The sequence below is a fragment of the Argentina anserina genome, chromosome 5 (genome assembly GCF_933775445.1).
Source record: "Argentina anserina chromosome 5, drPotAnse1.1, whole genome shotgun sequence".
Classification (NCBI taxonomy): Eukaryota; Viridiplantae; Streptophyta; class Magnoliopsida; order Rosales; family Rosaceae; genus Argentina; species Argentina anserina.
The window spans coordinates 12383002-12406079 of record NC_065876.1 but is presented as its reverse complement, the minus strand read 5'-3'; the positions used below and the strand labels follow the sequence as shown (position 1 = coordinate 12406079).

At 42.3% G+C, this 23078-nt stretch overlaps 3 protein-coding genes and 1 non-coding gene across 5 annotated transcripts; 2 read left to right on the top strand and 2 right to left on the bottom strand.

Annotated features, from left to right (window-relative positions):
• Positions 1-218: 218 nt before the first annotated feature.
• Positions 219-5865, bottom strand: LOC126793357 (ribosome biogenesis protein BOP1 homolog). Of its 2 annotated transcripts, none has more exons than XM_050519853.1 (18): positions 5725-5865; positions 5321-5514; positions 4329-4460; positions 4034-4150; positions 3788-3942; positions 3519-3636; positions 3249-3350; positions 2894-3059; positions 2670-2778; positions 2479-2581; positions 2191-2341; positions 1971-2103; positions 1767-1873; positions 1623-1684; positions 1463-1523; positions 1138-1365; positions 914-1001; positions 219-662 (listed from the first exon to the last, which is right to left on the bottom strand). In XM_050519853.1, the coding sequence occupies exons 2-18, from the start codon at positions 5504-5506 to the stop codon at positions 398-400; spliced, it is 2283 nt and encodes a 760-aa protein (XP_050375810.1). In that variant the 5' UTR covers positions 5507-5514; positions 5725-5865; the 3' UTR covers positions 219-397. The 2 variants fall into 2 exon arrangements, with proteins under 2 accessions (XP_050375810.1, XP_050375809.1); XM_050519852.1 differs by having other exon boundaries at positions 5321-5507; positions 5725-5813.
• Positions 5866-13160: 7295 nt separating this feature from the next.
• LOC126793363 (pentatricopeptide repeat-containing protein At5g46580, chloroplastic) lies at positions 13161-15715 on the top strand. The gene has a single exon (XM_050519860.1). The coding sequence runs from the start codon at positions 13426-13428 to the stop codon at positions 15565-15567; it is 2142 nt and encodes a 713-aa protein (XP_050375817.1). The 5' UTR covers positions 13161-13425; the 3' UTR covers positions 15568-15715.
• On the top strand, positions 13165-13289 carry LOC126796571 (U6atac minor spliceosomal RNA). Its single transcript, XR_007672411.1, has one exon. It is a non-coding gene; the product is annotated as a U6atac minor spliceosomal RNA (small nuclear RNA).
• Positions 15716-15867: 152 nt separating the features above from the next.
• Positions 15868-21437, bottom strand: LOC126793362 (protein phosphatase 2C 29). The gene is made up of 4 exons (XM_050519859.1): positions 19469-21437; positions 18215-18328; positions 17707-17971; positions 15868-16557 (listed from the first exon to the last, which is right to left on the bottom strand). Exons 1-4 carry the CDS (start codon positions 21338-21340, stop codon positions 16433-16435), a joined length of 2376 nt encoding a protein of 791 aa, XP_050375816.1. The 5' UTR covers positions 21341-21437; the 3' UTR covers positions 15868-16432.
• Positions 21438-23078: the final 1641 nt, after the last annotated feature.

Sequence of the window (23078 nt, the reverse complement as noted above, 5' to 3'; positions counted from 1 at the left end):
GAAGAATAATTTCGTTGAATCCTCATTGGAATGAAAAATTCCTTTTGCAGGGAGAAGGAAAAATGGCAAAGACCTGATTTAAAATAATTGTATGTTTGCCATAACCGAGATACATAAAACCCTACACCACATTCGTAAAGAAGGGTTAAACCATACGCTTTCAGTGCTAAGGCTCGAACATCATAATCTCAGAAGGCTAGAATAATACCCCCTGTAAACCTGTATAATGCCCACCGTAACACCAAAGAAATAATAAATAACAAAGGGAAACTGATTTAATGACGATCAGTTGTATGATTTCAAAATTGCGATGGAAAATTTATAGAGCAGAGAAAGTGCCCCAAGTAATGATGCTAGATCAACTAGTGTATACAAAAGTAGTTTCATCTCTCTTTTCTTAATCGCAGTAAAGTCTGATCACTGAGTCGGCACCTGCTGTGAACAACCAGGGCTGCCTTGGGTGGAATTTACAATCCATTACACCTCGCCCATCTGAGCTTGCATGACCTCGGAGTATTTCCAATGGAACTATAAGAGGGTCCTGATTAAGATCTGAATAAACCATGCCATGAGAAACTTGTACGGTGCAATCATCAGAGCATGTTGCAAACAACGGGTACAGACGATGTGAAGCCACACTGTTGATGTCCTTTTTATGCCACCTGATAAATTGTGAAAGATCAGTGAAGGAATAAGAACGCACAAATTAATCAACTTATAGCAAAGGAAAACTCGCGTGTATGCATAAATCGGTGTTTCTAAAATTGAACAGCTAATCTGCCAATACAAAAGAGAATCAACAATGAAAATCTGTAAATCTGCAGATTTAGAGTGAAGAAATATGATAGACCAATAAAACAAAATATACATTTCATTTTTATATCCGGCCTCTTTATCTAAATGTGGGACTTACTGGCGAATGAGGTAAGGTTTTTTAGTTGAAAGGTCCATGTCAAACCAACAAAACTTCCCTTCTCTGCTCCCCACAATTACATGATCACCTGCAATAACAGTTCACATCGGATGATAAACAGAGTACAAATGACGCACAGACCAGTAAAGAACTGATTTGGCGATCTCAGTGGCATATAAGTGAAGGAATACAAAGAAAAGTAGTGAACTAAAATGAAAATTTACCAGAAGGATGAACTGCTATGGAGGAAATTTCTTTCAATCCTGTGTCAAGCTTTCTGATTTGCTTTCCCTTTACCAAATCATATTGACGAACAGTTTTCTTTGTAGAAATAAAGATATGCGAGCGAACAGGATGGAAAACAGAAGTAACTGCAAACCCACCCAACTTGATCGAAAGTGGCTGGCTAGACTTCTGAGAGAGCTTATGCAGAAAAATTGATTTTGATTGGCGTAAACCTAAGTCAAGAAAATACAAGGAGAAAATAATGGGTTCATACAAACAAAGTGAATAAGAGTCAGAGAGCTATCTCGACACTCAAAAGGATATCTGTTGGCACCACAGTTGAAAAGTAGTCTCCTCTACGATGCCATTCCACTGAAGACACAGTCTGCAAGATCTCAACATAGCAACCAGTTTAAATTCTTTTTTGACGGACCTTTCTTCCAATCTTGACTTCAGTTTACAAACCCATATATCAATAATGTACCTTAAAATGTCTTAATCTGGTGCCCTCATGTGTTTCATCTTGAATCCAGCTCACAAAGGTAGCTATTTGGCCAATATACGTTTATAGTAACAGTTAGAACCCACTATCTGAATATATTCAGAACAACAGCAAAATCACACTCACCCGTGTCATCTGGTGTGGTAGGTGATTCAGCAGAAAGAAGTTCTTTAGTCTTTTCCTGTACTTCTTCATTCCCAAAGCCGGTATTGATAATAAGTACATCGTGTCCCCTAAAAAATCATCAATAGGTCATTTTTGGTCAAGTAAAAAGATTTAGTCAAACAAATTTGAAGGTTGAAATTAATCCAAAAATAAATGCGGCCTTACACAGAGACAGCCAGTACGGAATACTCAGGATTGGGATTCCAAGCTACATATGTGACAGCTTCTCCAATCTTCCAGATTTTGAGGCATCTACCAGTTTGAACCTCCCAGATACGCACAGTTCCATCCAATGAACCTGTAAAACCATATAAACTAAAGATATTGACATATGATTATAATACCTGTCTGAATTCCAAAAAACAATTAAGAATGACAAGCACACCTGATGCAATCCACTGTCCTGAAACTTCTGTGGAGACTGAAGTAACTCTATCTTTGTGACCTCTGAACTGTAGATAACATTTCACAGGATAAGGCTTCAGATCCTTTCGGCTTGGTAGCTTGGGCTTCAGAGATTCGGGATTGATATTGATCTGACGTATGAAAAGATAGTGTTAAGAATAATAATCATTCTTGTCTTCATTTGATAAAAAGTAGATCCAAAGATTTATAACGTGAAAGCATAAACAAATTAGCACTACTATATCTGCTATATGAATTTCTCACTTACACGTTTCTTACGAACTCTGGGGCACAAGTATAGATCCAAACATCTTTCAAAGCACTCCTTAATAGCATTCTCATATGCAGGGATGCTTCTCATAGATGTAAACCTGAACAAAATGACAGCGGCACAAATATTAGAGGCTGAACTATGAGTAACAAATTAACATAAAGTCCCAGTTACCACATTAGTGTTACCTTTTCGGTATGAACTTAGGGCGGTCTTCCTCATACATCAGCTGATAAGCATCAATCTCTTCTTTTGTTGGGATGAATTCTGGGGGAGGATTGAAGGACTCCTCATACCCTAAAGAGAGTTGAGAGCTATTTTAAGCTCTCACACAATACATGGACAGACAAAAAAGAATTGATCTATATATCAAATTTCTACACTTCTAGGGATATGAATAAGAATTACATACCTGGCAATTTTGGCTTTGGCGCTGGAATATAAGATAAATGGCTACCATCCTTTTCCATTGAATTAGAGTCATCTCCCCACAAGGGATAAACAGTTTCTTCTTCCTCTTCTTCGTCCTTTCTAGGCTTAATTAAACCCTTCCGAATTGCTAATACTAACCTCTTCACCTGTAGACCACAAAATAAGTCAAGATGAGACAAGAAACCATGTCATATCACAAACAAGATGTATAAACATAAAAGTAACAATCAATCTCTTAAATTGCTTAAATCAAGTGCACTTGTTTATCACAGAAGCTGACATATTAAAGAGGAAAAAAGCACCCGAAAGAATCAATAACTGAATATATGCCTTACCAGTTTACTTTCAGATTTTGAAGGAATAAATCGTCTCTTGGGTTCAGGGGCATTTGACAATGGATGTAAGGAGTCATCCCATTTAAACCAATCAACATAAGGCTGCACATGACATATTAGAAGTTTCAATTCAACTTACAAATGATTGAAAACAGATTAAATATATCAGGAGTCTTACCATAAATATATAGCTACCACATTTTTATTTTGAAATTCTTTTGAAAGAAGAGAATGTTATTATTTAGAATTTTATGGGTATGATCTACGAACCAAGCAAGGATCAAAGTCCCCATGTGGCGCCTTTCCTTCAAGCAACCTATTTAGAGTTTTTATATCTTCTTTTGTCACTTCTACTTCCTCAGCATTGTAATCATCAATAAATTTGCGCCTGAAAAGTAACAAATGTAGTATGTCACATAAACAACTAATAGATGCCGACAGGAACTGTAACATATTACAAAATATCACCAAAATTCTTCACATAAACTTCGATGAAAACATCAACACTTTCATTGATAGTCTGAGAAAGTGAAACCCACCAACTTTTGGAATCATCAGCGCTAGCAAGATAGGATTGCAATTTATCTTCTCTTCCCATCTTTTTTATCTTCTTCCCCCTGTTATCATAACCAATATGTTTCTCATCCTGATACCACTCTAAAGGAACAGCACCAATTGTATTCCGGGGAGCAACCTGTTGAAAACAGAAAACGAAGGGAATTGTACTCAAATGCATTAAAGTGCCTATACTATAAAAAATTAACTAACAAGAGAAAACAACAGACCTCATCTTCAGATGAATCACTTTCCTCGACTTGTTCATGAAGTTCATAACTATCACTTTCCTCCTCTTTACCATGATCAATAGCCAAGCCATCATTTCTGCTGGTGTTGAGCTCACCCTGCCATGTTTTATACTTAAAATGTTAACAGCCAACAAAACAGAGAATTTCGTTGATGCAGACTGGCACATTTTGTTTCAAAACATAAAAGCTTTATAACGCTTAACTTTAGACCACATGGAGTTTTATAATAAGATTAGATATCACAAGGGGTACAAAAAAAAATCCATATCCTTACATCTTTAATCTCATTTTCTTTCCATATATCTGCAATCTCATTTTTGGAGGAACCCCTCTCTTCATCTTCTGAGTCTGTGTCTCTGATTGATGGAGAATCCTCTGAATCAGATCGTTCACTACCAGACATTTCCTATAATTATAAAAGTTGCACATTTATTTTCTTTAAAATAAAATACTGATACTTAAGAAAGAACAAAAACTCAAGCTGTTCATTGTGTCTGTGCACTTTGTTAAAAAAAACAAATAAATTATCATTAGCATTAGTATGTATTTTCAAACATAAATTAATTAAACTTTGAATTTACACAGCGTCGGCTAGATCCATATATTTTAATACTCTGATAAACTACTAAATATTTCTCAATAGACTTTAACCACTTTAAAAACTATATAGTAGTACTTGTCTAAAAGTATTTATGCAATTACCCCTATTTTTTTTTGAAACTGGAAGCTCCCACTTTAATCTTTTGTTAAAGTTACGTAAAGTTTTGCAGCAACTAAGAACCTAATTAATTCAACCAAGTCATATCCAGTTCGCAACTAAAATGAAACTTGAGCAATAAGCACTGTGCGTACTGACAATACATTCCTGCTTGTTGAGGATTGTTTTAATGAAAACTGAACTCCGGTCCTAAGCTATTTACACATTTATCAGAGAAAAAATGATATACATTTATAAACTAAGCTTAAAGAGTTGTCAAGTATTTGAATCAACATCAATTCCGACATAAACCAGAACAGTAAAAAAGCTCCCATCCCTTCCAACATTAAGTCCTTATCCACCTAACTCAAACTAGAAACAATGCGCGACATTAAAGTTGTACGAATTGCAAGATCCTATGTAGATAACTGAAAACCTCAACTTGTGACGACATTGTGATCCTAGTCCTATCAATCTACATTAACTTCTTAAAACTTTGGTGCACCGCTAAACCTTCACTCATACTTATTTCTCCTAATTTCAATAGCTACATCCAGTTCGAAAACTACCTCTGATTGAGTCCACTCATCTTCAGCACCAGAGTCGTAAACAGAATCGGAGTCTACTTCCTCCTCCACTGGTTGCGGCCGCTCCGGTTTCCCCTCGGGAACCTTCATCTTCCCCTTCCCCTTCTGCTTCTTCTGTTCCTCTTTCGCCGAGTCAATTGGCATAGAGCTCTTGTTCTTAGACTTCATTCTTTCTCCTTCACATAAATTTAGAAAATCAACTTAACCTAATAATCAACAGTAGAACCCTAACCATCAAAACAGTAAAACTCAGAAGAACACAGAATGAGCTCAAGAGCTGAGATTTTTGGTTCTAATAGTAATATCTCTCGATTAGAGTATGGTGGAATCAAGCTGAGAGAGAATGATGTTGAGAAATTGAAAAGGCAAGAAGCTACAGAACTCACCTGAGATGAAGAACGAGGGAGGCAGGGGCGTCCGGGAGAGTTGGAGGGGGGAGGCGTCGGCGGCGAAGAGTGAAGCTCAGGGCCGGCGACGGTGTTGGAGGTGAGAGAGAGAGAGGGATAGGAGGAGGAGGAGGAAGCGGGGAATATGAAGGTTTAGGGTTTTGGTCTGTTATCTTTCTTGGCGGGTTTTTTATTGGACCCGACCCGGGTTAGTCGGTTATTTTTGGTAAAAGGCCCCATCTATTATTATTTCACTCGAGGGAATTACTACATGAATCATGAATGTTTTTCTCGACAAAAAAAAAATACTAAGCGAAAGTTGGGATGAATTTCTTGCAGTCTTTGCTTAAAAGTTCACTCAGATTGTAAAACAACCGAATTTTGTAGTGGTGGGTTTGTTACTATTTTTAATTTTCATAATCTGACACTTGAATTTAAACTGTGTAACTTGCATGTATTTGTAAAATTTTCTTATAAGTAAAAGTGAAATCTCTTCGAGAATGTATACAATATGCGAATCGGGCTTCATCTTGCAATCTTTGTCTTGCTTTGTTGTGTTCATCTACTATGTTACTCCTACTATGCATAGGTGATCAAAGCATTACTATGAAGAAAGAACAGTTGGAAAGATCCTCATACTTTACTAAGTTTAGTCATGAACTGTAAATATCATTGAAATTCAAACATTTTTTGGTGTGGTATACAATTGTCAATCATGGGAAGTGGAATTCGCAAATGCGTTATGTCATCTTTTTACAAATTAGTTGAGTTGTGTGAGCCTACTGTCACATCCCGCCAAATTTAGCCAAATTTTACCTTGAGCATTCTAAACGAATCCAGAATATGGCGGAACTCTTTGGAAGATCCTAGAAGGCGTTAGAAGTCTCAAGAAGCCTTGGGATATTTCCGGACATCTCTAGAACCTTGGAGAGGCTAGGAGAACTAGACCACTCAAGAATTCTCTAGAATACTCAAGGTTTATCTTAGACTTGTGTAGAATTGTATAGAACTCTCTAGAGTCATCTACATTGTACATAGTCCTAGAATTCTCTAGAACTAGTGAGGTAGGATGAGGATGCCTATAAATAGCAAGGCACCCCTCTCATTTCATCAATCAAGTAAGTAAGCAAGCAATCAAGCAAGGAGCATACTTGGCGTTTGCAAGTTTAAGGCTGACTTAGCATAAGGGAGTTGCTAAGGCCGCACGAGTTGCATAGCGAAAGAGTAAGCTCGTGACAGTTGGTATCAGAGCCGAAGTTCGATCAAGAGGCTAGCTCGACACAATGGCAAAGAATGGCAATCTTGTTGGTAGTGGTTCCGACGACACGCAAGAGAAGGGTCATGAAGAACTTGTCAACCCGACGGTTCCAAAGAAGGAACGAGTGAAGTACATGTTAGCTGCAATCGACTCACGACTAACTCAAGTGGAAGAGAGCGTGAGTGGCATGGGAGCCCAGGTGGAAGACTTGGAGGCGGAGGATGCCGCAATCAACACTGCGATCAAGGGCATGATGCTCAAGCTAGAGGAGTCCTTACAGGGTGAGATAGACAAAGTTCGCGAGGAGTTCATGGGGGAACTCGCCCGGATGCGTGAAGTGCAAGAAAGGGAGCACAATAGCATGCTTGAACGCATGGAAGAGATGCAGGCAGATCTGCATGCATAGAGGCAATGCAGGCAGATCTTTCCCTATGCAAGCGCGCACTAGCCGTGGGGGCTAGCACCAACAACGGCGTAGAGGCCAAGCGGATCGAGGTACCAAAGCCAAAGAGCTTCGGAGGCATGCGCAACGCTCGAGAAGTAGACAACTTCTTATGGGGGCTAGATCAATGGAGGAGGATGCCAAGATAAAGACCGTGACTCTTTATCTCACCGACACCGCCATGCTATGGTGGAGGAGAAGGCGAGGAGATGTCGAAAGAGGTATGTGCACCATCTCTACCTTTGATGACTTTGTTAAAGAACTCAAGAAGCAATTTTATCCCGAGAATGCCGAGGATGAGGCAAGAGCTCGCTTGCGAAGGCTCAAGCACATGGGGTCTATTAGTGATTACATTAGAGAATTCACTAACTTGGTGCTTGAGATCCCCAACTTATCCGACAAGGATGCTCTCTTCAATTTCATGGATGGTCTCCAATCATGGGCGAAGACGGAGCTAAGGCGACGAGGAGTGCAAGGCCTTGCTTCCGCCATTGTCGTGGCCAAAGGCTTAGTAGACTTCTCAAGTCCAAGAGAGTCCACCAAGTCCAAAGAGAAGAAGAGCAGCTATGCCAAAGGTGGGGGAGACAAAATCCAACGCAAGGAAGAGCCCCGCTGTGAGAGCTACTCGGCAAGATTCAAGGATAAAGGCAAGTCAATGGACATGCGGAGCTCGAACAGGCCAAATGACAACAAGTGCTTCCTATGCAATGGTCTGCATTGGGCTAGGCATTGCCCACAAAGGAGAGCACTAATCGCACTCTTAGGAAGTCATCAAAGCGAGAGTCAAGCCGAGGGTGGCAATGGAGGTGCACACTTGGGGTCTTTACAGGTGCTTAATGCAATCCGCTCTACACCTAAGGTCCAAACCAAAGGTTTGCTCTTCACGGATATCAGCATAAGTGGGAAGCCAACAACGGCCATGCTCGACACGGGGGAAACCCACAACTTCATTTCCATTGAGGAGGCACACAGGTTAGGACTAAAGGCAAGCAATGGAGGGGGCTCCATCAAGGCGGTTAATTCACCTGCCCGCCCCATACAAGGAGTAGCTCGAGGAGTCAAGACAAGCGTGAGAGCTTGGTGTGGGAGCCTAGACTTCTCGATAGTACCGATGGATGACTATAAGGTAGTCTTAGGGTTGGAGTTCCAGGATCAAGTCAAGGCATTCCCGGTGCCATTCGCCAATAGCTTATGTATTATGGATGGCGAGTAGTCGTGTGTGGTGCCAACAACCCGAGGGGAAAAGCAAGACATCAAGGTCTTGTCGGCATTGCAATTCAAGAAAGGCATCAAGAGGGAAGAGGAAAGCTACTTGGCCATCCTTAGTGAGTTTGATGATGAGGAGCCAAGGCCACAAGATGACATGCCCAAGGAGGTAGCAGCAGTTCTTAAAGAGTTCAAGGATGTATCACCCACGGAGCTGCCCAAGAGACTACCCCCAAGGAGAGAGATCGACCACGAGATCGAGTTGGAACCAGGGACAAAACCACCCGCCATGGACGCATACCGGATGGCACCACCGGAGTTAGCGGAGCTAAGGAGGCAATTGAAGAAGCTCTTGGACGCGGAGTTCATTAGACCTTCGAATGCCCGTTCGGTGCACCGGTGTTGTTCCAAAAGAAGAAGGACGGATCTCTACGCATGTGCATCGACTATAGGGCACTCAACAAGATCAAGGTAAAGAACAAGTACCATATCCCTCTCATTGCCGATCCATTTGATCAATTGGGCCATGCACGATATTTTTCCAAGTTAGACCTTTGTTCGGGGTACTACCAAGTCCGCATCGCGGAAGGAGATGAGCCGAAGACCGCATGCATCACAAGGTATGGTTCTTATGAATTCTTGGTCATGCCATTTGGTCTAACTAATGCACCGACAACCTTTTGCACCTTGATGAACAAGTTATTCCACCCCTACCTTGATCGGTTTGTAGTCGTCTATTTGGACGACATAGTGGTGTATAGCAAGACCATGCAGGAGCATGTGGAGCACTTGCGGGAAGTGCTTAAGGTATTGAGGGAAAACCAGCTATACATCAAGATGGAGAAATGCTCATTCGCCAAGCCGGAGGTGTCGTTCTTGGGCACAAGATCAAGGACGGCAAGCTTATGATGGAGGATTGCAAGGTGCATCCCATCCAAGAATAGGAGCCACCCATCAAGGTACATGACTTAAGATCTTTTCTTGAGCTAGTTAACTATTACCGCCGCTTTATCAATGGATACTCGGCGAGGGCTGCACTATTAACCGACATTCTCAAGAAGTACAAGGCATGGGAATGGACATCGGAGTGTCAAGAAGCCTTTGAAAACTTGAAAAATGCGATATGCGAGGAGCCCGTACTTAGCCTACCGGACCATGCCAAGCCATATGAGGGCACACCGATGCTTCCGACTTTGTCATTGGCGGAGTACTAATGCAAAAGGGACATCCAATTGCTTATGAGAGTCGGAAGCTTAATAACACGGAGCGGCGCTACACCATACAACAGAAGGAGATGACTGTCGTCATCCATTGCCTTCGAGTATGGCGACATTACTTGCTTGGGACAAAGTTCGTGATCATGACCGACAACGTAGCAACAAGCTACTTCCAAACTCAAAAGAAGTTAAGTCCAAAGCAAGCGAGGTGGAAAGACTTCTTAGCGGAGTTTGACTACACCATGGAGTACAAGCCCGGGAAGGCGAATGTGGTAGTGGATGCACTAAGCCGCAAGGCGGAGTTTGCAAGTATTTCGCAAGTCACTAGCCCGCTGATAAGTAAGATCAAGGAGGGACTAAGGGTAGACCCTCAAGCACAAAGCCTCATTACCTTAGTGAAGGAAGGCAAAACTCGGAGGTTTTGGCTAGACGATGACCTTCTCTACACGAGAGGCCGCCGCATCTATGTACCAAAGTGGGGCAGCTTACGAAGGGAGTTAACTAAGGAATGCCATGATTCCAAATGGGCCGGCCACCCAGGTATGAAACGCACACTTGCTTTGTTAAAATCCATGTATTATTGGCCTAGGATGCGAGATGGGGTCGAGGAGTATGTGCGGACATGTCTAGTTTGCCAACAAGACAAGGTAGTCTAGCAGTAGCCGGGAGGCTTGCTAGACCCCTTACCCATACCAGAGAGACCATGGGAGAGTGTCTCTATGGACTTCATCACTTGCCTGCCGAAGTCCAAGCAGTTTGGGAGCATCATTGTGGTGGTGGACAGATTTAGCAAGTATGCAACTTTCATGGCCGTATCAGCCGACTGCACAACGGAGGAGACATCAACGTTATTCCTACGTAATGTAGTCAAGCTTTGGGGAGTTCCAAGGAATATTGTTAACGATAGAGACCCGCGCTTCACATGGAAATTTTGGACGGAGCTGTTCAAGATGTTGGGGTCAAACTTGAACTTTTCAACAAGTTTCCATCCATAAAGCGACGGCCAAACAGAACACGTCAATGCACTTTTGGAGCTATACTTACGGCACTACGTGAGTGCCAATCAAAAGGATTGGGCCAAGCTTCTAGATGTGGCGCAGTTTTCCTACAAGCTGCAGCGAATGATAGAATCAGTCGTACTGAAAACTGCAATTTTAGGCAACTTGTTGATACTGCTTAATGTCTTTCTTTAGTTCTTTATTATTATTATTTTTATTATTTTTTTTATCATTTGAGCACAGCTCAATCATAAGGTTTGCTGAGGAAAGTCTAAAACCGGAGATGAGAGCGTCAGTTTTCAGTCCCCGACTCATGGAGGTAGCATTCAGTTCATTTCTGCTGTCCCATATTACCCAACTGTGAATGCATATCTCATATCCTTATATTGGGTGTTGAATGCATAAGTACTACAAAACTATACCTTTGAGAGTGCACATGGTTGCCCACATGTCCTGAGCATCCAACCAACCTGTAGGGTTCTACTGTCTACAGAACTTCAATTCCTGTATAAATTGGTTCTGCTCAAGTCTTGTTTCATTGGATATCGAATCAATCATTCTATTGTGGGTAATAAATAGGAAGCTGCAGCTTTGATAAGTTCTGTTTGTTTTGAATAGATTGAGAATTGAATTAACTTACAATTGAAGATGTCATAGCTGGCTTAGCAAAGTGAGGCCACCAACAAAAGTCCTTTTGAAATCGTATTGGGACAGCAGCCTACAACACCTATATCCCTTGCCACTCGCTATGAAGGGAAGAGTCCAGCCGCATTCAAGTTTGCCAAGTCTTGGCATGAGCAAGCAGAGTTAGCTCGAGCGGCGTTGCACAAGGATGCCAAGAGGATGAAGAAGTAGGCGGACAAAAAGAGAAGACATGTCGAGTTCAAGGAATGCGACCTTGTACTTATAAAACTCTTGCCGCAGTAGTTCAAGGCCTTTAGGAAGGTGCACAAGGGCTTGATCCGCATGTATGAAGGACCGTTTGAAGTTATCAAGCGCATAGGCAAAGTTTCATACAAGCTCAACCTCCCGCCCAAGTTAAAGATACACCCGGTCTTCCACGTGAGCATGTTGAAGCCATACAATGAGGACAAGGAAGACCCATCAGGCGGAATATCGCATCGGGCACCTACGGCGGTGATCACCAACTTCGATAAGGAAGTAGATGAAGTACTCACAGATCGGGTCATTCGACGTCGAGGCGTGCCAAGTTACAAAGAGTACCTCATCAAGTGGAGAGGCCTGCCCGATACGGAAGCAAGTTGGGAGTCCGAGGATACGCTTTGGCAGTTCAAGGACAAGATCCAGTAATACAACGAAGCGCGATGAGGGCATCGCAGGATTTGGTGGGGGAGAATGTCACATCCCGCCAAACTTAGCCAAATTTTACCTTGAGCATTCTAGACGAATCCAGAATATGGCGGAACTCTTTGGAAGATTCTAGAAGGCGTTAGAAGTCTCAAGAAGCTTCAAGAAGCCTTGGGATATTTCCGGACATCTCTAGAACCTTTGAGAGGCTAGGAGAACTAGACCACTCAAGAATTCTCTAGAACACTCAAGGTTCATCTTAGACTTGTGTAGAATTGTATAGAACTCTCTAGATTCATCTACATTGTACATAGTCCTAGAATTCTCTAGAACTAGTGAGGTAGGATGAGGATGCCTATAAATAGCAAGGCACCCCTCTCATTTCATCAATCAAGTAAGTAAGCAAGCAATTAAGCAAGGAGCATACTTGGCGTTTGCGAGTTTAAGACTGACTTAGCATAATGGAGTTGCTAAGGCCGCACGAATTGCATAGCAAAAGAGTAAGCTCGTGACACTACGTATAGCTCGTGACACTACGTATGCTTCTTTGGTGAACAATCACGGAACCAAAGGGATAAGGAAGTTCAATTGTTTTCTTGGTGCTTGTTTCTCTGTTTATCTGGTTTCTTCAAGTTAGTGTGAATAGGTTTCCTTGACTCTCTTCAAACTTTAACAGACGACATGAAAGTACCATGAATGCACAAAGAGCTTGAATCCTCATTGTTATATGGCTGCTCTTGAATGGAGTGCCATGAAAGTACCTTCGGGGCTTATAAATTGTCACTTAAATAAGATAAATATGGCCTGGAATACCAAAACCGAAACCAAGAAGATGGAAATTGCTTAGCTCTGATCAGATATTCACTTTTCTCAAGAGATATCTCGCACATTTTGATCTCCAAATCACAAATCGGAGTAACGCCCCGCCTTTGTTATTACTCACAAGACTCCCACATCGAAACTATTATAGAAGCAGAGGCTTTTATATTGGCTTGGATCACAAGTACCATTGTGTTCGTAGAAAGGAGAGATGGTTGGCATCTCCCCTGACAGGGACGGGAACAGTCTTCGGACTTACCTGTTATCACATCGGTTAAGGCTACCCACCCTTGTGGTGGATCTTACCCCAATTTTTTTTCTTCTCAAAACTCAAATATCTAGCTGCTCCGCTCTCTGTGATTCATTTTATGTTTAGGGTTCTGTTCAGATTCTTCTGTGGGGGTTTTGGATAAGGGTGACGAGCAACAAACAGAAACACCTCTACTGTCTCTTATGGCTACAACCAGTAGCATTCACTTCACTCTGAACTCCTCAGAAGCCAAGAGGCCCTTCTTCTTCACTTCGCCACTCAAACCAATCCCACCCAAAAGATTCCCCATTTCTTGCAGGTCCACCAAGTCCCCTCCTAAATCTCCCCCAGACTTATCCCAACCCAACTCCAACAACAACACCAAAACCACGACACCTTCTTTGTCTGACCAACTCAAGCCCCTAGCCACCACCACACTCTCCACCCCTCCCAAAGACCAACCCCAAGTCCTCTCCAAACCCAAGTCCATCTGGGTCAATCCAGCCAAACCCAAACGCTCAGTCCTATCCCTCCAAAGACAGAAGCGCTCTCTCTACTCCTACAACCCTCAAGTCAGAGATCTCAGGCTCTTTGCCCAGAAGCTTAACGACTCTGGCTCCTCCCAAGAAGCCTTCTTGGCTGCTCTAGAAGAAATCCCACACCCACCCACCAGAGAAAACGCACTCTTGATTCTCAATAGCCTGAAGCCATGGCAGAAGACCCACATGTTCTTCAACTGGCTAAAAACTCAGAACCTGTTTCCCATGGAGACTATCTTCTACAATGTGACCATGAAGTCCATGAGGTTTGGGAAGCAGTTTCACCTCATTGAGGAGCTTGCTGAGGAGATGGTGAGCAATGGGGTTGAGCTGGACAACATTACTTACTCCACTATCATTACTTGTGCCAAAAGGTCCAAGCTTTTCGACAAGGCCGTGGAGTGGTTTGAGAGGATGTACAAGACTGGTTTGATGCCTGATGAGGTGACTTACTCTGCTATATTGGATGTTTATGCTAAATTGGGGAAGGTTGAGGAGGTGCTTAGTTTGTATGAGAGAGGGAGGGCTAGTGGGTGGACACCTGACCCTATTGCGTTTTCTGTGTTGGGTAAGATGTTTGGTGAGGCTGGGGACTATGATGGTATTAGGTATGTCTTGCAGGAAATGGCTGCTGTTGGTGTGAAGCCGAATTTGGTTGTGTACAATACTTTGTTAGAGGCAATGGGGAAGGCTGGGAAGCCTGGTTTGGCTAGGAGTTTGTTTGAGGAAATGGTTGGATCAGGGCTAGCCCCGAATGAGAAGACATTGACTGCGCTAGTTAAGATCTATGGCAAGGCGAGGTGGGCGAGAGACGCGTTGGAATTGTGGGAGCGGATGAGGTCGAATAAGTGGCCTATGGACTTTATTTTGTATAACACATTGTTGAATATGTGTGCTGATCTTGGTTTGGAGGAAGAGGCTAAGAGGCTTTTTGAGGATATGAAGCAGTCGGAGCACTGTAGGCCGGATAGTTATAGTTACACGGCAATGTTGAACATCTTTGGGAGTGGAGGGAATACTGATGAAGCCATGGCGTTGTTTGAAGAAATGTCCAATAAGGGTGTGCATCTCAATGTCATGGGATGTACTTGTTTGGTACAGTGCTTGGGGAGAGCTAAAAGGTTTGGTGATATGGTTCGAGTCTTCAATGTTGCAGTTGAAAAGGGGGTTAATCCAGATGATAGGCTTTGTGGGTGTTTACTGTCTGTTGTGTCGTTGTGTGAAAAGACTGAGGATGAGGATATGGTCTTTTCATGCTTGCAGCAGGCTAATCCGAAGTTGGTTACCCTCGTGAAAGCGCTGCAAGATGAGAAAGTAGGGTATGAAGCAATTAAAGACGATTTCAGGGATGTTATTGGTGGCACTGCAGTTGAATCTAGAAGACCCTTCTGCAATTGCTTGATTGATATTTGCAGAAACAAAAACAACCATGAGAGAGCTCATGAGCTGCTCTATTTGGGAACCCTATATGGGTTGTATCCAGGTTTACACAACAAAACCGCGAACGAGTGGTGTTTAGATGTTAGGTCACTATCCATTGGTGCAGCTCACACTGCACTGGAAGAGTGGATGGGAACTCTGTACAAAATTGTTCAGCGTGAAGAGGCGCTGCCGAAGTTGTTTTCTGCTCAGACCGGTGCTGGAACTCACAAATTCTCTCAAGGACTGGCCCAGTCATTCGGTTCTCATGTGAAGAAGCTGGCCGCCCCATTTAGGCAGAGTGAAGAGAAAGCTGGTTGTTTTGTGGCAACTAGGGAGGATTTAGTGTCGTGGGTGCAGTCACAGGCGCAATCAGTCGCTGCTTAATATAAATTTCTATATCAGACTATTTTGAGGCACAAATGTGAAATGTATGATCTGAATTCTGAAGGAACACGAAGTTAGCCAGTTAGCTCCTTCCATATTACAAATGTCAGAACTCTGCTGTTAGCTTATGCCAAAACTGATGTTTTCAATTTCATACAGTTTTTGTGTTAGCTCATGCCCAAACTGGTACCTGCATGTTGCAACTGAGCGGTTTAGAATCCCAGTCTTCCAAACGAGAACCAATTTCAAAAGGATCAGGCCAGGGTTACCTAATGCCACACACAAAATCAACAAGTCGATACACAGGTGTTGGTAAATTTTGAACTCTTCGTATCCGCAATGGGTGGGAAAACCCACCTTCAAAATTACAGCAGCTCAGGTATTGACAAGGGAATGCTCAAGTTCAGTAAGTAAATTCTGTACCCCCACCAATTTACAAAACACATTTTCGGCTCCGGAAAAAGATACAAAGGAGAAAGGCACAGATGAAATGGAAAGAGCCTGCACCTATTTGCAATTTTTTGTTTCTGGTTCTTTTTAAGTCTAACTGAAAAGGGACAAAAATAAAACATTTTTCCCCCTAAAGAGCATTTCCCAACTACTCCATCTGCAAATTCTCATTTTCATCACTGAACCCAATATCTTGCATCTATTTTGATGACGATATCTAACATCAGCCTTTTGCCATTACCACCCCCTACTAGTTGTATGCTTATGCTGTGAGACAGAAAACAAAACCTTATGGACCCCCATGGACTACGGTCAGCAGCAAAGCTTTCCATACTGCTTGCAAACTATCTCTAGCTGAAATTTGAATTGCAATATAGCTTGTACAGAGAACATTGCTTGCTTGTGTATAATGTTGTCAAAGGTACTTTCCTGATGACTTCCATATTCTTCCTTCAAGTGATATGACCATTACAGTAACATCATCGTGATACTTCCTGCGATCTCCTTGTGGGATGTCCAGCAATTCATGGAAATCCATTCCTGCAAACCAAAAGAGTTAAGACTCCCATCAAAATATGCACAATAGCTAATTAACATATTGCAGACTCCCATTCCAGAATCCAACTCTATCTCTGACAATGACATGAATCCTAAGATAAGCGTAAAGAACAAACTCCTCTCTATTTAGAAAGACAACATGTAAAAAGTTCTACACTAGTGCAAAGATTCGAACACAATTGACATTCACTCCTAAAGTTCGAAGCCAATGATGAAATTATTATCTAAAGCAATTTCAATTTTAACTAGTTGTACAAGTCTATGTATGCCTTCTCATAAAAAAATTTAAAAATAAATAAAAAGTCTATATATGCCTTCTCATAAAAAATAAAAAATAAATAAAAAAGTCTATGTATGCCTTGGGCAAGCCAAAATGACCTAAATCTTAGGTGCATACAAAGTCTCACTCCTTGAGCGCCATTAATAACCAAAAATTAGACTGTATAGTCAAGATCTTTCAGACACCTTTAGTTTTCTTCAGAAGAAATATTTACAAGTAGTGCCATAACAAACATCTACATCTCGTCCAATTATCAGCATTACATTTTACTACAAGAAAAAACATCAAGATTTCACAGTTGACACAAGATCCAGCAGCCTCAAAATCCACAGCAAGAATATGTAAATCTTTTAAAGAAGGAGCCCAAAACTCAGCAATTTCATCTTTGTCCTTGAGGACCTTGAAGTATCATGAGTCATACAGGGAAATATAAATAATACAAAAACCCATACACGTTCAGTTTTTGACCAAAAGTTTTCCAACAAGGAATATCTCTTTCGTACTCTCACACTCTTAACATTCCGACAAAGGAGTGCAAATAGTGTACCGCATTAGAGCATAGACCTTTGGCAAAGATTAAGTCTGATATTAACTAATCATTTAATCCTACCGTGGATTGAAGTTCTTCAAAAGCACACAACCATCAAATAAGGGAAAATGCAAAAGAGATATGCAGGTTCGTGCACTTCCATTCTTTGACACATGATCTTATTATTAAATAAAGTATTCCCATATTGAAGACGTGTATGTATTTTAACCCCTTGCTACTAAACTACCAATCCAATTTTTTTTTTAAAAGGCCCTTAAGAATTTTTACAAAAACATATAAAAGAAGAAATGACAAAACTTACCGGCTTTCTTTGCAGCACGGAAAAGAAGCTCCTCTATCAGGTGTTGTGCAGGATCTCCCTCGGGAAACTTTTCCATAAAAGTTTCCACATGAGAAACAACTTCCTGATTGGTTAGATACTGATAAAGACCGTCAGATGAGAGAATCAAAAACTGATCACTAGGGCAGATTCTGTGGTGGCAAAGAGAAGGCAAACATGAGATGTATGGTGCGGTACCAATATACTCATTCCGAAACATTTCCAATAGTGGAGCATTGAACTTGGGCTGCACAAACAATGCAGATCACATCATTACCAACTGTAAATATGTTTCTTATATGGTATACTTCATGCAGCATTCAAACACCAAACCCTAAATCAATTTTGGCCAACCATGAGTCCATGACAAGATTTAGACTGTTATAAGAAATAGTAGTAGCATTTTGATATGTAGCAAGATCAAGAGTTAACTGTAAACTATGCAAAAATTATATTATATTAGGACAATTAAAAAGTACATCCGTAGGACCTGTTTCAGGAAGCCTGCCCCAAATGCCCTGGTAACCTTAAGACGACCTTTCACTCTATCATTGAGAATACAGTTTTTGTCATCTGGGTGTTCGTTCTTTATTCTTATCACTTCCTGCAAATTGAAAAGATAATTGTTAAAGAAAAGTGCATCCACAATATGGCCAGGAAACTAATCAAATATGATGCCATCAATAGCGGCAAAAGGAAGTATGGGCTGGATAAACAATAAGAATAGTATGGTTCAAAGAAGAAACACAATAATCATCGTGAATGAAATGACATAAAGATTGTGCCACTGCATGTTATTCAGTAATTGCGATGATGTACAATGTACCGCTGGAGAACCTAACAGAAAAGACTGCATAATAAAAAAAAAATGTAGACAAACTATACAGTCCCATGGAGACATTAACATCCAAAAGGAAAAGGACATTGGAAGGAAGCTTCCATACATCATTCATGTCCATTTGGGAAAATGTTGATGCAAAAAGAATATGGCAGGACAGAAATAAAGATGGAACACAAAAAACGGAAAAAGGGAAGATTCCTCAATTCTTTCAGCCTACCATGTCCCACCAAAGGCAATCAAGGTGCTGATGTGAATTGAACAGGATCAAATTTAACCAACAGATGATACAATGGGGTAGTCAAACAGTTCAGGTACAAACACAAGTTGTATCATGCAATTCTGACATTTTCTATGACCAAGAGATGATATCTAGATTGGAAGTCGATAATAGGATGCGAGAATGTGGAAGACAACTTAGTAGTAGGATGTCAATACTTTATTCTCAACATGATATGAAGAAACGGAAAGCAAGGTTACCTAAGGAGTTTAGCCCACGAATAATCAAGAGTAACATCTAGGGTAGCTGTCTACACTAAGCACATCACCAAATTGTGCACTTCAGCCAGTAAAACTCTCAACAGAATCTTAGACCGAAATGCATGAAAGCATAAGCAGGAGATGAAACTGCCAAGCATGCTGCCTTAAAATGTAGGGAAGAGGAACTAAAGAACCAAGAGGTGACTTAAACAATCATGTATTTGGCTTAAGCACTTGAAATAGTTGCTTATAGTAGTGTGGAATTTTTCCATAGAAAGATATATGATAACAAAGCTTAGCTTGTAGAGCAAAATAATCCCCAGATAAAAAACTAAACAAACCATATGTCACATAGGTAGATGACAGATCGAAACCATAGTAGCATGAGATATTAAAGGCACATCATATGAGGACCACATAACTTACTTCTTCAATGCTCGTGCTGTGATCAGTGGACAGCTGCAATGCAGTCAATCTCATTGCTTGCGTAGGAGCCTCATCGCCCACAGCTGAGGACGCCTCAGTTATGTCCTCAGCACTCAACCCATTGTCCTTCTGCTCACCTGACTTTTTGCTTGAACCAACTTCCTCCGGCTCATAATGCGCAACAATTGCTCTACTATCCCCGACATTCATTACATACACATCCTCATCCCTCATTAGCACAACCAACAAGCACGACCCCATCAAAGCAAGCTCTGGATTGGTATCGATGACCTTATCGGTCATATCCAAATAAGCAAGCTCGGTCACATGTAACGCCCTTGACAATGCCCTCAACACCAACTCATGATCAACCGGACCCTCCTTCCTTCTCCTACCAGGTGGAGCAGACCTCTCCTCCTCCTCCTCCTCCTCCTCTACTCTATTCTCAACCTCCACCTTCTCTTTATCCTCCAAACCAAACCTCCACGGAAACAACTTTTTACCATTACCCTGCCCTTCCCTATGCTTTGACAATCCCTGTTTCAACTTCGACAACAAAAGCCACCTCCTACTCTCCGCAGAACCAGCCGTGCCAGCATTGCTGACAGTAAGAGCATCGTCCACAGAAAACGCAAACCTCTCTGAACCCGAAAGGTCCAGCCCTTCTTCAGCCTCAGCCTCACGGAGTAACTCCCACAACCGCCTCCTCCTCCCCTCCGGCTGAAATGTCACTCTCTTTGTCCTATCCCCCGCCGGAGAAGGACTCAAATTTGACCCATTTCCACCTTCTAAAACTACTTCCCCATCAATTTTCACCTCCTCATTTCCAGCGTCCGAAGCGGAGTTAGTAGCATTAACTTCTTGACACGCATTTGGCTGATTAATGTGACTACCTTCTTGGGCCTCAGCATCATCAACCTCCCAAAACAAGCCCTGAAGCTCAATGTAGAAAGCACGGTAAAGATTCCCCATCAAGAACTCCGGCGCATCGGGGCCGTTAAACCCATCGTAAATCCCAACAAACAGCCACCCTTGCTCCTCCGAGACCACCACATGTACACGATCCTCTCCGGCTTTGCCGAGCGCCCACTGCACATTGGCCTCATTGCTCCTCCCTTGTTCGTGCTCCTCCCCGTTCGCCGTCGGCCCCTCCTTCCTTCCGGCGAAGTTATTCAGCACCGGCACCACCCACGGCCGCTGCTTCTTCTCGAAGTTGCGGTAAAACGCCTTCCGGATCGCGGAAATGCCCTTCTTCCGCCGCTTCTTCGGGTAAAGACCGCCGAGCGGCGCCGAGAAGTGGACGCCGCCGTCCGGTCCGGGAGGGTTGGACTCGAGCGGGCCGGAGAGAGCGCCGCGCTCTATCGGACCGGAGAGAAAGAAGCCGCCCCGCTCCATCGGCCCCGACGGCTCGCCGCCCCTCGGCACCGGCTGCAGCGGCAAGGAGCTGAACGACGACGTGCTCTCGAAGCCATTGACTATGCTGCCCCTGACTCCGCCTCCGCCGCCGAGGACAGTCTCAGTGGCATCGTCGTAAATATTGTCGAGCTGGAGCACAGTCCTCGGCGTCGAGCTGTTGGCACTCACCGAGGCTCCGGATATGGCCTTGAACCCGGTCTCGTGCCACCCGACCCGACCCGAGCGGGCGGCGGAGGTAGAGTCGTGCGGCGGCGAGAAGCGGAGGGAGTTGGAAGGGGAAAGAAAGCGATCCGACTGCGTGGGAGAGAGGAAGCGGGCGGAGGACCTTACATAGCAGAAAGAATGGCCTAGGGTTTCGTCTAAGGGCTCCGAGGCGGAGAAGACGACGTCGTTTTGGTCGGGAGTCGGAGTCGCCGATCTGAAGCAAGAGGAGAGGGTGGAGACTCCACTTCCCATCTCTCACATTTGACTCGGCCCAACCGCCTTCAGCTATTTCTTTGACCTCTCTCGCCGGGAAAGAAAAGAACACCGGGGAGAAAAATAAGCTCTCTCTCTCTCTCTCTCTTCTGGCCTACGCGATTTTCCGGCACCGCTCAACAACCCAAATAACACCAAAGGTCATTTTTCATTTTTTTTTTAAATCGAGGAATTGAAAAAGAAAGAAGGAACTGTGAGAGAGAGAGAGAGGCAGTGCCAGTGTTTCTTTTATATTTTAGACTCACTGCCCTCGCTTTTGATACATAGAGAGAGAGTAAAATGTAAACTTTTTATTTTATTTTTTCTTTCCAATAAGTAATTTATCTCGGTTACGTTTACTGGATACTTTGTATACACTTTGACATTATCGAAATAGAATCAGACTATTTTCTTACCGCAATCGAACTTGAAACTACTTGAAGTTCAAACTCAAAGGCCGGATTAGACGACCAAACTAATTTTCAATACGTTAATTGGTTAGATTTCAAAAGTTTACGATTTGTTTAAAATTGATATTCAGAAGAGTATAATTAGACTAATTTCTCATGACAACTGCACGAATTCGAATCCCTCCAAAATTTGCTGACTAGAAAATAGTGGAAGTTTGGACTCAAATAATTTTACCTCGTCAGATGGTAAAAATTTGGAAGGTTTTGATATTTGAGGTTGTTTTGACGGTTACACCTGGCGAGTTGAGGCTGCCAGATAGGATGACACGGTGAGGAGTGGGGTCGGGAAGGAAAGCGGGTGTGACTATTTTGACCCCGACTGTTTTCTTCTCTCTCTCCCCCCTACTGTTTAGGGAAAGAGAGGCTGTAACTGTAGGGTCAATGTGAAAACGGAGGCGGGAGAAAAAGGGTTGTCCTTTAGGGGTGCTTTTGTCCTTTTTGTTGTTTTTGGGATGACTGGGACACCCAGCCCGAGGCCCAATCTGGGTTGACCACCACTTTTCTCTTTCATGTTAAATTACTATTCTGGCCCTTCTTGGTCCTAATGCAAATTATTAAAAAGAGGGATCGGCAATCTATAAGCCAAGCCACGGTTTTAAATTTTTAATGGAAGCAATCTATAAGCCAAGCAAACCTGGAGAACAAGCATGAAGGTCACTTCATTCAAGTTATCATTCACGTTTTGAAATTCTATGGACTAAATTTATGGGTAGTGGTCAGGGTGCATTTGTATATGTGGGTACTTGTTATGGTAATCCCATTCAATTTTGGTCATTAATGGGTTTATATTGGACCAACTAGTATAACTAATAAATTAGAAGAGCGTGAAGAGATATCTTCAAAACTTATCTTTCAAATAATTGAAGAATTAGTTGTATACATGTGTTGCTGGTTAACTTAGAACTTATTGCATGTATGATGTATCTTATTATACATCACAAGTTTTGAGTCTTTTCATTGAGTGTTTTGAGACGGACAAAACTGAAGTAGTGTGAGTTCAGAGACAAAACGTGATTATTTTTCTGAATCGTCCAAATATAATCTCATTTAAATCAAGATGTAACATTACCAACTAGAAAAGGTATGTGAAATACACCAAACATGAAGATGATGATTTCAAATCTTTCTAAGCTATTCAATGCAACTTTTACAGTGTTTTAACTGTCACGAATTCTAATTTACTGACTTATTTATTCGTCCAAATGGTTTGATGTATATCTAATAGCATTATGGTTTTGTGTTCAAAAAACATTTCTTTTTGTGAGCTC

Bases quoted from the DNA above. Each gene is read 5' to 3' on its own strand.
- LOC126793357 (XM_050519853.1), bottom strand. From the start codon at position 5,506: ATGAAGTCTAAGAACAAGAGCTCTATGCCAATTGACTCGGCGAAAGAG. The intron at 3,943-4,033 runs GTCTGTTGTTTT...TGTTTTCAACAG, and splicing joins GTGATTCATCTGAAGATGAG to GTTGCTCCCCGGAATACAAT. The intron at 3,060-3,248 runs GTAAGGCATATA...TGTGGTCTACAG, and splicing joins CAAAATCTGAAAGTAAACTG to GTGAAGAGGTTAGTATTAGC.
- LOC126793363 (XM_050519860.1), top strand. From the start codon at position 13,426: ATGGCTACAACCAGTAGCATTCACTTCACTCTGAACTCCTCAGAAGCC.
- LOC126793362 (XM_050519859.1), bottom strand. From the start codon at position 21,340: ATGGGAAGTGGAGTCTCCACCCTCTCCTCTTGCTTCAGATCGGCGACT. The intron at 18,329-19,468 runs GTAAGTTATGTG...TTCAATTTGCAG, and splicing joins ACAGCACGAGCATTGAAGAA to GAAGTGATAAGAATAAAGAA. The intron at 17,972-18,214 runs GTCCTACGGATG...TTGTTTGTGCAG, and splicing joins GGGCAGGCTTCCTGAAACAG to CCCAAGTTCAATGCTCCACT.